The 17,916-nt window shown below is 48.4% G+C and overlaps 1 protein-coding gene across 4 annotated transcripts in view; it reads left to right on the top strand.

The window, feature by feature from the left end:
• bag6 (BAG cochaperone 6) overlaps window positions 1–17,916 on the top strand; it is a 57,826-nt gene that overhangs the window by 29,336 nt on the left and 10,574 nt on the right. For 3 of the 4 annotated variants that reach the window (XM_033016281.1, XM_033016279.1, XM_033016278.1), the window contains one exon: window positions 17,854–17,907. The exons of the other annotated variant lie outside the window; for it this stretch is intronic. In XM_033016281.1, the coding sequence (XP_032872172.1) occupies window positions 17,854–17,907 (54 nt within the window). The remainder of the gene's footprint in view (window positions 1–17,853; window positions 17,908–17,916) is intronic. 4 annotated transcript variants of the gene reach the window in all.

Consider the following 17,916-nt stretch of genomic DNA (forward strand, 5'->3'; position numbering starts at 1 on the left):
TGAACCACCATGAGTTGTGAGGCATTTGTTTGAACTTGAGCAGATAGGATGTGTGTATACACTTCAGAATTCATTTTGCTACTACCATCAGCAGTTGTTTCATCAATGAAGATACATGAGCCAGTACCTTCAGCAGCCATACATGCCCAGGCCATAACACCCCCACCACTGTGTTTCACAGATGAGGTGGTATGCTCTTAACAGTTTTATTCTTGTTTCTCAGTCTCATAATGGCTTCTTTGACTTTCATTGGCACAACTTTGGTCCTCATGTTGATAAACAGCAATAAAAGTTTCCAAAGGTGATGGAAAGACTAGGTGCTGAGAGCTCTCTTATACCTGCATTAAGGAGGCAATTAAACACACTTGAGCAATTACAAACGCCTGTGAAGTCATGTGTCCCAAACATTATGGTGCCCTAAAATGGGGAGACTATGTATAAACACTGCTGTAATTTCTACATGGTGAAACCAAAATGTATAAAAATGGCCTTTAATAACATCTCCCCCTATCCCTTGATTCCACTAGCCCCTAGAGCTCCACCTAACTCTCTCTTAAATCCATCCAATGATTTGGCCTCCACTGCCCTCTGTGGCAGGGAATTCCACAAATTCACAACTCTCTGGGTGAAAAAGTTTTTTCTCACCTCAGTCTCAAAAGGCCTCCCCTTTATTCTAAGACTGTGTGTGGCCCCTGGTTCTGGACCCGCCCCACATTGGGAACATTTTTCTGCATCTAGCCTGTCCAGTCCTTTTATAATTGTATATGTTTCTATAAGATATCCTCTCATCCTTCTAAACTTCAGTGAATACAAGCCTAGTCTTTTGACTGTTGACTGTTTTCAATGGCCCTTTTGGTCATTCGGTTGCAGAACCCACTAATGCCAGTAGATGGAGCACTTTGCCAGCGCAGATAAATTGGTATTACATTTTGTCATCGTGACTTGCAGCATCATCTCTTTGACAGGCACAACTTACTGGGGAAACTCAGTGTTTAAGAAGGAACTGCAGATGCTGGACAATTGAAGCTAGACAAAAATGCTGGAGAAACTCAGCGGGTGAGGCAGCATCTATCGAGCGAAGGAAATAGGCAGCGTTTCGGGCCGAAACCCTTCTTCAGACTGATGAGAGGGCGGGAAGAAGAAAGGAAGAGGTGGAGACAGTGGGCTGTGGGAGAGCTGGGAAGGGGAGGGGAAGGAGGGACTACCTGAAATTGGAGAAGTCAATGTTCATACCACTGGGGTGTAAACTACCCAAGCAAAATATGAGGTGCTGCTCCTCCAATATACGGTGGGACTCACTCTGGCCATGGAGGAGACAGAAAGGTCGGATTGGGAATGGGAGGGGGAGTTGAAGTGCTGAGCCACCGGGAGATCAGGTTGGTTATTGCGAACCGAGCGGAGGTGTTGGGCGAAGTGATCGCCAAGCCTACGCTTGGTCTCACCGATGTAGAGCAGCCGACACCTAGAGCAGTGGATCCAATAGATGAGGTTGGAGGAGGTGAACCTCTGCCGCACCTGGAAAGACTGTTTGGATGGAGTCAAGGGGGGAGGTAAAGCGACAAGTGTAGCATTTCCTACGGTCGCAAAGGAAAGTACCAGGAGAGGGGTGGGAAGGGACGAATTGACCAGGGGAGTTACGGAGGGAGCGGTCTCTGCGGAAACTCAGTGAGCCAAGCAGCTTCTCTGGAGAAAACAAGATGGCTGACATTTTGGGTTGTGATCATTGCAGACATTTACAAAGATCATCTTCTGCTCCTTTCGAGTCAGTTTGAACAATCTTCTTCTGGGAATAATTGCCGTACATTGCAATTGTGTTGGAAAATACCATCTGCCCCAGCTTCCACCGCCAGTGTCATGAACTTCAAGAAGGGCCCCGACCCAATACGCCACCTATCTATTCTCTCCAGAGATGCTGCCTGATCCGCTGAGTTGCTTCAGCAGTTTGTGTCTAACTCTGATATAAACCAGCATCTGCAATTCGTCATAGAGTGATACAGCGTGGAAACGGGCCCTTCGGCCCAACTTGCCCACACCGGCCAACATGGAAATATGTTCCCAGTGTTGGGTGAGTCCAGAACCAGGGGCCACATACAGTCTTAGAATAAAGGGGAGGCCATTTAAGACTGAGGTGAGAAAAAACGTTTTCACCCAGAGAGTTGTGAATTTGTGGAATTCCCTGCCACAGAGGGCAGTGGAGGCCAAATCACTGGATGGATTTAAGAGAGAGTTAGATAGAGCTCTAGGGGCTAGTGGAGTCAAGGGATATGGGGAGAAGGCAGGCACGGGTTATTGATTGGGGACGATCAGCAATGATCACAATGAATGGTGGTGCTGGCTTGAAGGGCCGAATGTCCTCCTCCTGCACCTATTTTCTATGTTTATATGTCCCAGCTGCGCTAGTCCCACCTGCCACTTGGTCCATATCCCTCCAAACCTGTCCTATCCATGTACCTATCTAACTGTTTTTTAAACGTTGGTATAGTCTCAGCCTCAACTACCTCCTCTGGCAGCTTGTTCCATACACTCACCATTTGTATGAAAAAAGTTACCCCTCAGATTCCTGTTAAATCTTTTCCCCCCTCCACCTTGAACCTATGGTTCTTGATTCCCCTACTCTGGGCAAGAGACTCTGTGCATTCCTTGTTGGAACATCATCTCATTCTCCTGTGGGATATGGACTTTATTCAAGAGGTTCTTGTTGGCTAACTCCAGTGAGATGGGAGATTAAAATGGTTGCAATGTGACATTTTCTGTCTGTTAAAATTATGGTAAATTACAAATTTAGATTTGTCCTTTAAGTGAATTGAAATGTTTTACTCAAAAATCATTATATATTTTCACATGACTGCATACGTTTGTTTATGGGGTAAGATTTGCTGGCAATACTAGAATTTATTGTCCATTCCTATATGCTTCTGATTAAATATCGTAAAATAATATTAGCTTAATGGAACATTTGCAAAACCCCAGTCCTCACATCGACCTCATTGGAGACACTTGTATTATCTTTAATGGGACTTTATCTTGCACTAAATAACCGTTATCCCTTATCTGTACACTGTGGATCAAAGATCATAGAGCACAGTAAGATAGACCACTCCTTCGAAATCCAATGGACTGACGTGTAATACATAACGGAACGTCACGGCCGCCATTTGTTTATGCCAAACGCAACATCTTTGGTAGCGGGGGTGGGGACGGACTCCACAGTTATACAATCTGCTCCTACATCAGGTCGCAGGGAAAAGCAATGATACTAGAGGCTCCTCTAGTGTTTCCTCCACTCCCGAGTTGATCCAGGACTGATTCTCGGTCCCCCCCCCCGATACCAGATGAAGGGGGCCGGCGGGAGAGCCTCAAGCGGCTGCCCGGGGTCGACGCTCCCGAGGGAGGCAGCGGGCAATGCTCCTCTAGTATCTTTAGTGTAATCCGTTCCAAAGATTGATCCGCTTTGGTGTAATCCATGTTGTAGGGAAAAGTGTGTTATATATAATCGATCACTTCACATATTTAGTTAATATTATTGTAAATGTTATTATTATGATTGTAAATTGCAGCTCAGTAAAATGGCGTCGTGTCATATCCATGTCAAACTACGCTTTTTTCGCAGAGTGGAGCATCTTGCTCTATAATCTTTGCTGTGGGTGGCTTGATTGTAATCATGTAGGTAGCTGTGGCTAGCGGGTGGTGCAGCGGTAGAGTTGCTGCCTTACAGCGCCAGAAAACCAGCTTCGATCCCGACTAGGGGTGCTGTTTATACAGAGTTTGTACGTTCTCCCTGTGACCACCTGGGTTTTCTCCGGGTGCTCCGGGTTCCTCTCGCACTCCAAACACGTACATGTTAGTAGCTTAATTGCCTTTGGTAAAATTGTAAGTTGTCCCCAGTGTATTGGATAGTGTTAAGGTGCGGGGTGATGGCTGGTTGGCACAGACCCGGTTGGCTGAAGGGAGAAAATACAACGTGGGCAGAGGGAGAAAATACAAACTCCATACAGACACCGCCCATAGTCATTGAACCCAGGCCTCTGGCGCTGTAAGGCGGCTACTCGACCGATGTGTTGGATGGATACAGACTAATTGTTGCAATTTACAGTCACCCTTCTATGTCCAGCATGGACACAATGAATCTCCAGTGTCATGAATTTCCACTCTGTGTCTCTCTGTCTCTCTCTCTGTCTCTCTCTCTGTCTCCCTCTCTGTCTCCCTCTCTGTCTCTCTGCCTCTCTGTGTTGCCCTCTCTGTCTCTCTCTGGTCCTCCCCCACTCTCTCTGGCTCCTGTGCTTATCTGTGTGCTCTCTCTCTCTCTGTGTCTCTCTCTGTCTCTCTCTGTCTCCCTCTGTCTCCCCCTCTCATCTCTCTGCCTCTCTCTCTCTCTCTTCTCTCTCTCTCTCTGCCTCTCTCTCTCTCTCTGTCTCCCTCTCTCTCTCTGCCATCTCTCTACTCTCTCTCCCGCCTCTCTCCCACTCTCATCCCTCTCATCTCTCCCCCTCGGCTCTGCCATCCGCCCTCCTCTCTCCCTCTCTCCTCTCTCTCGGCCTCGCTCTGTGTTCTCTCACTGTATCCTCATTGTCCCCATCCCTCTCCGCCCGCCGCCCCCCCCCGTCCCCACCCCCCCCCCCCCCTGTGGCCGTTTTGCATCGTTGAGCCTGGCAGAACATCAGCCAGCCATATCTGATCTCATTGCCGTGGGCTGCACTGCACTCGGAATGACCTGGAACGAGATCCCACTTGGGATTGTCATCTATAATGCGCGCGCTTGTCTCCGCCCGTACACCCTGCCTTGTCTCTCCGCACGATCGCGTTTTAAGTGTTGCATTCAGATCTGCATCTGATGCTCGGAGGGATAAACCAAGCAAGGCAGCCATTGGAATGCGCTGATACCATCACACTGGAGACAGGAGGTTCGTTCTTGACCCCGTGTCATATTCAGGAGCAAAATGGTTGGCGTCACGGTGGCGCAGCGGTAGAGGCGCTGCATCACAGCGCCAGAGACCAGGGTTCGATCATGACTACTGGTGCTGTCTGTACGGAGTTTGCTCGTTCTACCCGTGACCTGCGTGTGGTTTTTCCCCGGGTGCTTCGGTTTCTTCCCACACTCCAAAGACGTACAGTTTGTAGGCTACTTGCCTTGGCTTGGAAGTATCCAGAGAACCGGCCCCCACCGCCCACTGAGGCAGAGAATTCCACAGACTCACAACTCTCTGTGAGAAAAAAATGTTTCCTCGTCTCCGTTCTAAATGGCTTACCCCTTATTCTTAAACTATGTGGAATTCCCTGCCACAGAGGGCAGTGGAGGCCAAATCACTGGATGGATTTAAGAGAGAGTTCTAGGGGCTAGTGGAATCAAGTGATATGGGGAGAAGGCAGGTACAGGTTGTTGATTGGGGATGATCAACCATGATTATAATGAATGGCGGTGCTGGCTCAAAGGGCCGAATGGCCTCCTGCTGCACCTATTTTCTATGTGTTTATGTGGCCCCTGGTTCTGGACTCTCCCAGCATCGGGAACATGTTTCCTGCCTCTAGCGTGTCCAAACCCTTAACAATCTTATATGTTTCAATAAGATCCCCTCTCAGCCTTCTAAACTCCAGAGTGTACAAGCCCAGTCGCTCCATTCTCTCAGCATATGACAGTCCCGCCATCCTGGGAATTAACCGTGTAAACCTACGCTGCACTCCCTCAATAGCGAGAATGTCCTTCCTCAAATTAGGGGACCAAAACTGCATACAATACTCCAGGTGTGGTCTCACTAGGGCCCTGTACAACTGCAGAAGGACCTCTTTGCTCCTATATTCGATTCCTCTTGTTATGAAGGCCAACATGCCATTCGCTTTCTTCACTGCCTGCTGTACCTGCATGCTTACTTTCATTGACTGATGAACAAGGACCCCCAGATCCCGTTGTACTTCCCCTTTTCCCAATGGCACCATTTAGATAATAATCTTTGCTCCTATACTCAACTCGACTTTCCAAAGGCTTTTAGGCTAATTGGCTTTGGTATAAAATTGTAAATTGTCCCTAGTGTAATGTTGGTGTGCGGGCATCGCTGGTTGAGGTGCACGTGGAGGGCCTGTTCCCCTATCTACCGAATACCATAGGCAGCCGCCATTGTGCCGCCTACCATTTTCAGTTGAACCTAAACTAAAAACCGCATTTGTGCTTTGTCGTGTAAGTCACCGAAAAAGTCATGTAAGTGGGACAGGCCCATAACTGGAAAAAAATAAACCGGACCAACTAATGAGAGGATATATCTCTGGAGCGCAGAAGGTTAAGGGGGGACTTGATAGAGGTCTTTAAAATGATGAGAGGGATAGACAGAGTTGATGTGATCAAGCTTTTCCCTTTGAGAATAGGGAAGATTCAAACAAGAGGACATGACTTTAGAATTAAGGGACAGAAGTTTAGGGGTAACATGAGGGGGAACTTCTTTACTCAGAGAGTGGTAGCGGTGTGGAATGAGCTTCCAGTGGAAGTGGTGGCGGCAGGTTCGTTGGTATCATTTAAAAATAAATTGGATAGGCATATGGATGAGAAGGGAATGGAGGGTTATGGTATGAGTGCAGGCAGGTGGGACTAAGGGAAAAAAGTTGTTCGGCACGGACTTGTAGGGCCGAGATGGCCTGTTTCCGTGCTGTAATTGTTATATGGTTATATATTGTGTCTTTCGTAGTCGAGCCCTCCAAGGATTATGGATAAGTGTTGTGCAAAAATAGCTTCCATCCCCATTGCAAAATCTGCTTTTTTTTAAACCTATTCCACCCAGGTTTAACACAGGAGAAAATAAATATTTTGCTCCCCCCCCCCCCCCCCCCATTAAAAGGGATTAATATGGACACAAGAAAAGTGCAGATGCTGCTTTACAAGAAGGGACACAAAGTGCCTGAGTTAAGAGCCTGTCCCACATTCACGACCTAATTCAGAATAAATTTCAAGATCCTCCTTTATGTTTACAAAGCCCTCAATGGGCTTGCCCCCACCTACATTAAAAGTCCGCTTACCCACCACACCACCTCCAGGTCCCTCAGATGGGCCGACTTGGGGTTACTGAACATCCCGCGGTCTAGGCATAAGCTCAGGGGCGATCGACCGGGCCTTTGCGGTTGCAGCTCCTAGACTATGGAACAGCATCCCTCTACCCATCAGAACTGCCCACTCCATCGACTCCTTTAACTCCATGAAAAAGTCGCAAGTACGACCAGACTATTCGCTGATGATTGTTTGCTGTACCGTCTAATTAAGTCAGCTGATGATGAAGATGCTCTCCAAAAGGATCTCGATACTATGGTTGAGTGGTCACAACAATGGGGCATGCAGTTCAACCCTTCCAAATGTGAAACTATGCGTGTCACCAGAAAGAGGAATCCAGGCGAAACATCTTACAATATACTTGGTGCCACCCTTGAAGAATCCAAACAAACCAAGTATCTTGGCATCAAATTGCAGAATGATCTGCGTTGGAATGGTCAGACTCATCATGCAACGGTGAAAGCAACAGGTGTCCTAAACTTTCTGAGGCACAACTTTCATCATTGTTCAACTTCTGTCAAGGAGAAGCTATACTTCACCCTAGTTAGACCTCATTTGGACTACGCAGTTGCAGCATGGGACCCATACACAAATAAAAACATTTCTTCCATCGAACGTGTCCAAAGACAGGCAGCTCGATTTGTTACTAACACCTATGAGAGAGAAGCGAGTGTCACCAAACTTCTGAATTCTCTGGTCGGGGTGGAACCCTCTCCAAGACAGACGTGAAGCTCACGTTTGACCTGTTTTTACAAAATGTTAAATGGTCAGCTCGACATAGATTACAAGACCTACACCAAACCCAAACCAATTAGGAGCAGACGAGGGCATTCGATCCAATTTGTGATCCCAGCTACAAAGACAGATGTGTACAGCAATTCGTTCTTCCCCGCACAATTAAAGCATGGAATAATCTCCACCCAACGATAGTTACCCAACCAGATGCAACTACATTTAAAGTAGCTCTTTCTTCCCAATAACCCTTTCTGGCTTAAGCCCTCCCTCCACCACCTCCAGTTTAAATTCCATTTGGAATATTTTGGAGGACCAAGAAACCAAGAACCAAGTCGAGACTTAAAACTCATCTCTACTCCCAAGCCTTTCTTGACGTCCTCTGAGGGAGGGCTATATGTATGTAGTGATGTTTGTATTTAATCTATGAACCAATGCTGTTTGTTATACTATTCTTATACCAATGTAAAGCACTTTGGCCAACGAGAGTTGTTTTTTAAATGTGCTATATAAATAAAAGTGACTTGACCTGAAAGTGACCAATTCAAAACCTCTGCCGAGTTTGCCCTTGACTCGTATTCGCAGCATGTTTGTCACAAGGTCGTAGTAGGTCGTGATGCTAGTCGTAGGTACTCGTGGCATCGGGTAGGTCGGGGCGTTTTTTCTAGCCTGATGAAAAATGTCCACGAGTAAAAAAAGGTCGTGAAAGTGGGACAGGCCCTTAACTTAACGGGTCAGGCAGCATCTCTGGCGAACGTGGATAGGTGCAGACCCTTCTTCAGACTGTTTGTCAGAATGAATCTATTGTGCTTCAACGTGAGCTTGTGGTGGAGAATCTTCTATCTAATCATCCTTCCAGCGGGTTGTTTTACCGCCGTCCCTCCTCACGGAAAACAGCGATCATTGTTTACCCTGCCAGGAGCCACATTTTGTCATAACACGCAAGATCATTCAGATTAGGTGAATCACCGTCAAACACTAGTTTGTGGGAATTGCAGCAATGATAGGGAGAAAATATGATCCGATATCACTTCCATCTGTGGTAAACAAAAGTGCTGGAGAAACTCAGCGGGTGAAGCAGCATCTATGCTTGCTATTGAGGATATTCGTGCTATTGAAGGAGTGCAGCGTAGGTTTACAAGGTTAATTCCCGGGATGGCGGGACTGTCATATGCTGAGAGAATGAGGCAGCTGGGCTTGTACACTCTGGAGTTTAGAAGGGTGAGAGGAGATCTTATTGAAACATATAAGATTGTTAAGGGCTTGGACACACTAGAGGCAGGAAACATGTTCCCGATGTTGGGGGAGTCCAGAACCAGGGGCCACACAGTTTAAGAATAAGGAGTAAGCCATTTAGAACGGAGATGAGGAAACACTTTTTTCTCACAGAGAGTTGTGAGTCTGTGGATTTCTCTGCCTCAGAGGGCGGTGGAGACTGATTCACTGGATGCTTTCAAGAGAGAGTTGGATTTAGCTCTTAGGGCTAATGTAATCGAGAGATATGGGGAGAAAGCAGGAACGGGGGTACTGATTCTGGATGATCAGCCGTGATCACATTGAAGGGCAGTGGAGGCCGATTCATTGGATGTTTTCAAGAGAGAGTTGGATTTAGCTCTTAGGGCTAACGTAATCGTGAGATATGGGGAGAAAGCAGGAACGGGAATACTGATTCTGGATGATCAGCCGTGATCACATTGAATGGTGCACTCTGCATCTATTTTCTATGTTTCTAAATCAGGGGTTGCAAACCTATTTCATCCCGTTTACCCGTGGCAACTTTAATAGCACATAAGAATATTATTTCACTTATTTATGAGCAACTAATGATGAACAGATACCGGTATACCAGAACCAAACAGTCAGTCAATGAGAAAAAACATGTACAAATCCAGAATCAATAGATTGGGTAGGTGACATTTTACCCCCCTGCGGGTAAATCTACCCCAGGTTGGGATCCCTTGGGCTAAATGGACAAGAATAGTGCAAAAATGATGTTGCTAAGTCCACATAGTTTGGAGCCTAGTTATTGAGGGTTGTTGCCTTTTGTATCCTGATGGTTGTAGTGAAGAAGCTGTTCCTGAATATGGATGTTATCGTGTTCAGGCTCCTGTACCTTCTTCCCGATGGCAGGGGTGGTGTGTGTGTGTCTCTGATGACGCTGGCTGCCTTGTTGAGGCAGAGAATCCTGTAGATTCAAGAGTCAGGAGAGTTTATTGTCATGTGTCCCAGATAGGACAATGAAATTCTTGCTTTGCTTCAGCATAACAGAATATAGTAGGCATAAATAAATGCAGAACAGATCAGTGTGTCCATATACCATTGAATATATATATATATATAATATAAACAGATAACCTGCAAATAAACAGATAATGGGCTATTAATGTTCAGAGTTTTGTTTGAGTTTAATAGCCTGATGGCTGTGGGGAAGCAGCTATTCCTGAACCTGGACATCGCAGTCTTCAGGCTCCAGTACCTTCTACCTGAAGGTAGCGGGCAGATGAGTGTGTGGCCAGGATGGTGTGGGTCCTTGATGATGCTTCGACAGTGAGGAGGGTCAGAGCCGGTGATGGACCGGGCAGTGTTCACCACTTCTTGCAGCCTACCTCGTTCACGGGCGTTTGTGTTGCCGAACCAGGCAGTGATGCAACCTGTCCCTATCACAAGTAATCACTGCACAAGAGAAAGCTTTATTTGCGGGCTAAACGTCACCCATTCCTTCTCTCCAGAGACGCTGCCTGTCCCGTTGAGTTACTCCAGCATTTTGTGTCTGTAATAATAATGATGAGCAACTTCTCTTTTGTGAAGCAAGGTGAGAGAAGAATTACATTTCATGTTTTTCTTCCCTCCTTACAATGCTATGTGCAGCAGTGAGCCACAACTTCTACTGTCAGAAGAAGGGTCTCGACCTGAAACGTTGCCTATTTCCTTCGTTCCATAGATGCCGCCTCACCCACTGAGTTTCTCCAGCATTTTTGTCCACCCACAACTTCTACTGAAGTGTGGATGGCCGTTGGCTTGGCAGGAGCTCATCCGCCTTTTGACAGGTCTTGTTTTTGGTCGTGCTGGGGGTCCCACAGCCCCCCTCCTCACGTGGAAAACCAGGTGGGGGAGACGGTTTAGTCGCCAACTATCCGACTATGGGTCAATTTAAACCAGCATCTGCAGTTCATTCCTACGCAGAAACTAACTTCCTGAAGCTGATGGTAGACAAAAGTGCTGGAGAAACTCAGCGGGTACGGCGGCATCTATGGGGCGAAGGAAATAGGCAACGTTTCGGGCCGAAACGTTGCCTATTTCCTTCGCTCCATAGATGCTGCCTCACCCGCTGAGTTTCTCCAGAACTTTTGTCTCCCTTCGATTTTCCAGCATCTTCTTCACGAGGAAACACTTTTTCTCACAGAGAGTTGTGAGTCTGTGGAATTCTCTGCCCCAGAGGGAGATGGAGGCCGGTTCTCTGGATGCTTTCAAGAGAGAGCTAGATAGGGCTCTTAAAAATAGCGGAGTCAGGGGATATGGGGAGAAGGCAGGAACGGGGTACTGATTGGGGATGATCAGCCATGATCACATTGAATGGCGGTGCTGGCTCGAAGGGCCAAATGGCCTACTCCTGCACCTATTGTCTATTGTCTATTTCTTAAACAAACTTCCTGAAGCTGATGCGAGTTGTAAAATCCACTGTTGTGAAACTTATTGCTGGGAAAAATACTTCTTCACAAGAGTGTGGGAAATACAACCAATTTATTTTACATCAGAAGACACAGTGATGAAATATGTAAATAATTGGAACTGAGTTGCAAGTCAGGGACCTTGCACAACGCAAGCTGTCCATTTGCAGACAAACTAAACGAGGTTAATGTGTCTGCAACGACTTGTTTTGGAAATGAGTCCCCACTGCTGTTTAATTAATAAGACTCGTTTGTCTTTTCAACTCTTGTCCTGGGTTGAACCGCTGACTAGTGGAGGCAGGGGCCAAAACGCAGACTGCTAACAAGCTTGTCAAAGTGGTGACGGGAAAGTTTACAAGTACTCGGAGCTGAATCATGCCATTCGGCCCATCAAATCTATTCCGCCATACTATCAAGGCCGATCTGTCTTTCCCTCTCAACCCCATTTTCCAGAGTCTCTTGTCCAGAGTAGGGGAGTGGAGAACCAGAGGACATAGATTTAAAGAGAGACAATAGGTGCAGGAGTGGGCCATTCGGCCCTTCGAGCCAGCACCAGCATTGAATGTGATCATGGCTGATCATCCACAATTCCTGCCTTCTCCCCACATCCCCTGACTCCGCTATCTTTAAGAGCCCTATCTAGCTCTTTCTCGAAAGTATCCAGAGAACTGCCCTCTGTGGCAGAGAATTCCACACTCACAACTCTCTGTGTGAAAAATTGTTTCCTCGTCTCTGTTCTAAATGGCTTCTCCCTTATTCTTAAACTGTGGCCCCTGGTTCTGGACTCCCCCGACATTGGGAACCTGTTTCCTGCCTCTAGCGTGTCCAAACCCTTAATAATCTTACATGTTTCAATAAGATCCGCTCACATCCTTCTAAACTCCATAGTATTCCAGAGGGCGGAAAGATTTCATAGGAAGCCGAGGGGTGACTTTTACACAAAGGGTGGTGTGTGTTTGGAATGCGATGTTGGAGGAGGTAGTTGAGGCAGGTACTATCGCAACGTTTCAGAAACATTGAGACAGGTAGGCAGACAGTTTAGTTTATTGTCACGTGTACCGAGGTTCACCAGGTTAATTCCCGGGATGGCGGATGCCATATGCTGAGAGAATGGAGCGGCTGGGCTTGTGCACTCTGGAGTTTAGAAGGATGAGAGGGTGTCTTATTGAAACATAAGAATATTAAGGGTTTGGACACGCTAGAGGCAGGAAACATGTTCCCGATGTTGGGGGAGTCCAGAACCAGGGGCCACGGTTTAAGAATAAGGGGTAAGCCATTTAGAACGGAGACGAGGCAACACTTTTTCTCACAGAGAGTTAGTTGTTAGTCTGTGGAATTCTCTGCCTCAGAGGGCGGTGGAGGCCGGTTCTCTGGATACTTTCAAGGGAGAGCTGGATAGGGCTCTTAAAGATAGCAGAGTCAGGGGGATATGGGGAGAAGGCAGGAATGGGGTACTGATTGTGGATGATCAGCCGTGATCACATTGAATGGCGGTGCTGGCCCGAAGGGCCGAATGGCCTCCTCCTGCACCTATTGTCTATGATAAGATATGTTATGGTAAGGTAAAGCTAGCAAAGTCCGATCAAGGATAGTCTGAGGGTCACCAAAGAGATAGATAGTAGTTCAGCACTGGATGGATGGTACATGGATAGGAGAGGTTTAGAGGGATATGGGCCAAATGCAGGCAGGCAGTGTAGTGTACTAGTGTAGATGGGGCATGTTGGTCGGTGTGGGCAAGCTGGGTCGAAGGGCCTGTTTCCACGAACTCTCTCGTGTGACGTTCGATAAACGAGCGTGCGAGGTGGGCCAAATACTTTCAATAGATGCCGCTTCCACCACCGCCGTTTCAATGGCGTGCATCATTTCACATCTGCTGATTGAAGCTCTTTGCCCACGGCGACAACTCTGCCCTGCCAGGCTTTTGTGAATGGTTCTGTACGCCGTCAGAACAGGCCAACTGCATGGGTGTGGGGAAAATCAGCAGTGACTCACACCACAGGCTGGAGCTTAATTGAGAAAGTTCTGCATTGGATGACGAATGAGTCAGGAGTTCATGGAATTCATACCGAGCGCGATGCCGAGTTTTTGACGTGATGAAATAGTTTTCCACCTCTCTGTGCCCCCTGTGCCCCTCTCTGTGCCCCCGTGTCCCTATCTGTGCCCCCGTGTCCCTCTCTGTGTCCCCGTGCCCCTCTCTGTGTCCCCTGTGTCCCTCTCTGTGCCCCCGTGTCCCTCTCTGTGTCCCTCTCTGTGTCCCCGTGTCCCTCTCTGTGCCCCCGTGTCCCTCTCTGTGTCCCTCTCTGTGCCCCTCTCTGTGCCCCCGTGTCCCCATGTCCCTCTCTGTGCCCCCGTGTCCCCGTGTCCCTCTCTGTGCCCCCGTGTCCCTCTCTGTGCCCCCGTGTCCCTCTCTGTGTCCCCGTGTCCCTCTCTGTGTCCCCTCTCTGTGCCCCTCTCTGTGCCCCTGTGCCCCTGTGGCCCCCTCTGTGCCTCTGTGCCCCTCTCTGTGCCCCTGTGCCCCTCTCTGTGCCCCTGTGCCCCTCTCTGTGCCCCTCTCTGTGCCCCCGTGTCCCTCCCCGTGCCTCTGTGTCCCTCTCTGTGCCCCCGTGCCCCTCTCTGTGTCGCTCTCTGTGTCCCCGTGTCCCTCTCTGTGCCCCCGTGTCCCTCTCTGTGCCCCCGTGTCCCTCTCTGTGTCCCCGTGTCCCTCTCTGTGTCCCTCTCTGTGTCCCCGTGTCCCTCTCTGTGCCCCCGTGTCCCTCTCTGTGCCCCCGTGTCCCTCTCTGTGTCCCCGTGTCCCTCTCTGTGCCCCTGTGTCCCCGTGTCCCTCTCTGTGCCCCCTGTGTCCCTCTCTGTGTCCCCGTGTCCCTCTCTGTGCCCCCGTGTCCCTCTCTGTGCCTCCGTGTCCCTCTCTGTGTCCCCGTGCCCCTCTCTGTGCCCCCGTGTCCCTCTCTGTGTCCCCGTGTCCCTCTCTGTGCCCCCGTGCCCCTCTCTGTGTCCCCGTGTCCCTCTCTGTGCCCCCGTGTCCCTCTCTGTGCCCCCGTGTCCCTCTCTGTGCCCCCGTGTCCCTCTCTGTGCCTCTATGCCCCTGTGTCCATCTCTGTGCCTCTGTGTCCCTCTCTCTCTATCCTTCTCCCTCTCTAACCGCGCCCGTGAGTTGGGGGCTATACGTGAGTGGATGGGGCAGGGCATGGGGTAAAAGTAATGATTGAATAATATAATATCAATGGGGGTGGTTAGTGTGTGTGGGGGTGGTTAGTGTATGTGTGTGAGAGGTTGGTTCGTGTGTGTGTGACGCTGCAGGCCGCCCCCTCCCCTCGCGACCGCGCGTTGAGGGGATAGGACCCAACGGGTCCCCCTTGGTCTGGTTATTAATTAAAACATTGTTAAAACATTATCAAAAGTGCAGTTAATTAAACATTATTAATGTTTTATGTGTCATTCCTAACTGTCACTATGTCATGTTGTCACTTGCGGGCGGAGCACCAAGGCAAATTCCTTGTATGTGAATACTTGGCCAATAAATGTATTCATTCATTCAGATTCGGCACAATGGGCTCACATACTTGTGACGAGACACTGTGCTGACAGTGGCTGTCATCGCTGACAATATCCTCTAGCTAAGGTAGACAAAAATGCTGGTGAAACTCAGTGGGTGAGACCCGAAACTTTGTCTATTTCCTTCTCTCCATAGATGCTGCCTCACCTGCTGAGTTTCTCCAGCATTTTTGTCTACCTTCGATTTTCCAGCATCTGCAATTCCTTCTTAAACATGTTCTACAGCTAAGTGGCTGTGCACTGCAGTCGGAGCCAAAGATGTGTGCAAAATTGCTTACAATTTATTGCGAATGATCCTGTAGTTCATTGCGCCTGGTGCCATCCATGTAAAATAGTCTTGACGTAGGAAATCACTCTCACACACGCACACACGCCTGACAGCGCCAGTGACCCATGTTCAATCCAAGAGTGTCTCCAACATCCAATACTCTAAATGTGCCCTGACTAATATCTTATGCAACAGTAACATGACCTCTCAACTTAGTTTAGTTTGGAGATACAACGTGAAAACAGCCTACATACTAACGCTATCCTACATACACTAGGGATCATTTACAATTTTTACCAAAGCCAATTAACCTACAAACCTGCACGTATTTGGAGTGTGGGAGGAAACCGGAGCACCCGGAGAAAACCCACACCGTCACGAGGAGAATGTACAAACTCTATACAGACAGCACCCGTAGTCGGGCTGGAACCCGGGTCTCTGGCGCTGCAAGGCAGCAACTGTACTGCTGTGCCACCGTGCCGCACAGCAGTAAGAGTACTTTGATACTCGAGCCAGAGGTCTGTGTCTTGATCATTCCTGTTAAAGGGTAACCCTGCTTGACTGGAGGTGTGCACTTGATTCATTGATGCTGGAGTTTGTCCCTCTGCCTGGAGGCGGCTTGAAGGTACAAGCCAAGGGTCTGAGGAGGATCTGAGCTTGCTCTCTGTTTCCATAAGGAGCCACGTTTAAGTGCATCAGGCATCTTGCCACCGTCTATCAGGCATGGAGCGGCTGGGCTTGTACACACTGGAATTTAGAAAGATGAGGGAGTGCAGCGTAGGTTCACCAGGTTAATTCCCGGGATGGCGGGACTGTCATATGCTGAGAGAATGGAGCGGCTGGGCTTGTATACTCTGGAGTTTAGAAGGATGAGAGGGTATCTTATTGAAACATATAAGATCATTAAGGGTTTGGACACGCTAGAGGCAGGAAACATGTTCCCGATGTTGGGGGAGTCCAGAACCAGGGGGCCACACAGTTTAAGAATAAGGAGTAAGCCATTTAAAACGGAGATGAGGAAAATCTTTTTTTCACAGAGAGTTGTGAGTCGCCCATTCCTTCTCTCCAGAGATGCTGCCTGTCCCGCTGAGTTACTCCAGCATTTTGTGTCTGCTGTCAATTTTACCAGCATCTGCAGTTCTTTCTTAAACATCTTGTGTCACAGCCTGTTGCACAGGGGGTCAAAGATAGCAGGTGGGTAGATTGACGCAAAAAGCTGGAGTAACTCAGCGGGTCGCTGGAGAAATGGAATAGGTGACGTTTCCGATCGAGACCCTTCTTCAGACTGAGAGTCGGGAAAGAGATGCATGGTGATATAGAACAAATAAATGAAAGATATGGAATAAACTAACGATGATGAAGGGGTTAGGTGAAAATGAGTTGTAGACAATGGGACGCAACAGGACCACTTTGTGGCTAATACGACTAGGGTGGGGGAGGGAACCGAAGATAGACACAAAAAGCTGGAGCAACTCAGCGGGTCAGGCAGCATCTCTGGAGAAAAAGGATGGGTGACGTTTCGGGTCGAGACCCTTCTTCAAACTGAGAGTCGGGAGAGGGAAACGAGAGATATATTGATGGCGATGTGGAGAGATATAGAACAAATGAATGAAAGATATGCAAAAAAGTAACAAAGATAAAGGAAACGGGCCAAGTCAAGTCAAGTCCAGTCAAGAGAGTTTATTGTCATGTGTCCCAGATAGGACAATGAAATTCTTGCTTGCTGCAGCACAACACAATATGTAAACATAATACAGAACAGTTCAGTGTGTTTATATAGCATAGACCATATATATACATAAATAAACAGATAAAGTGCAATAGGCTGTTACAGTTCAGAGTTAGTTTGATGGCGAGTTTAATAGCCTGATGGCTGTGGGGAAGCAGCTATTCCTGAACCTGGATGTAACAGATTTCAGGCTCCTGTACCTTCTACCTGAAGGCAGCGGGGAGATGAGTGTGTGGCCAGGACGGTGTGGGTCCTTGATGATGCTGCCAGCCTTTTTGAGGCAGCGCCTGCGATAGATAGCTTGTTAGCTGTGGGCTAGGTGAAAATTAGTTAATGACAATGAAACTCACCAGGGTGATATTGGACTAGTACGACAACTAGGGAAGGACGATGAGAGAGGGGATGAGAGGGTTACATGAAGCTGGAGAAGTTAATATTCGTACCGCTGGGGTGTGAGCTGCCCAAGCGAAATATGAGGTGCTGTTCATCCAATTTACGGCTGGCCTCACTCTGGCAGCGGAGGAGGCCCAAGATTGTCAGTTCAGTGTGGGAACGGGAAGGGGAATTGAGGTGCTTGGCAAACCGGGAGATCAGACAGGTCCAGGCGGACTGGGGGAAGGTGTTCAGCGAAACGATCGCCCATTCTGCGTGTTGGTCCCGCCAATGTACAGGAGTCCACACCTTGAACGACGGATACAGTAGATGAGGTTGGTGCAAGCGAACCTCTGCCTCGCCTGAAAGGGTTGTCGGGGTCCCCGGACAGAGTCGAGGGAGGAGGTACAAGGGGCAGGTGTAGCATCTGTCACGTGACACTGGGAGCATCTATTTATTTGACGATTGGTGCTTTCTCCCCTTCCCTCCCCTCACACTCCGAAAGGGTGACGGATCTTCGGTGGATATGCACATCAATGTGGAGCAGAGTCCCATCCAGGTAACCTCA

Source organism: Amblyraja radiata, unplaced genomic scaffold, assembly GCF_010909765.2.
Source record: "Amblyraja radiata isolate CabotCenter1 unplaced genomic scaffold, sAmbRad1.1.pri S36, whole genome shotgun sequence".
NCBI lineage: Eukaryota > Metazoa > Chordata > Chondrichthyes > Rajiformes > Rajidae > Amblyraja > Amblyraja radiata.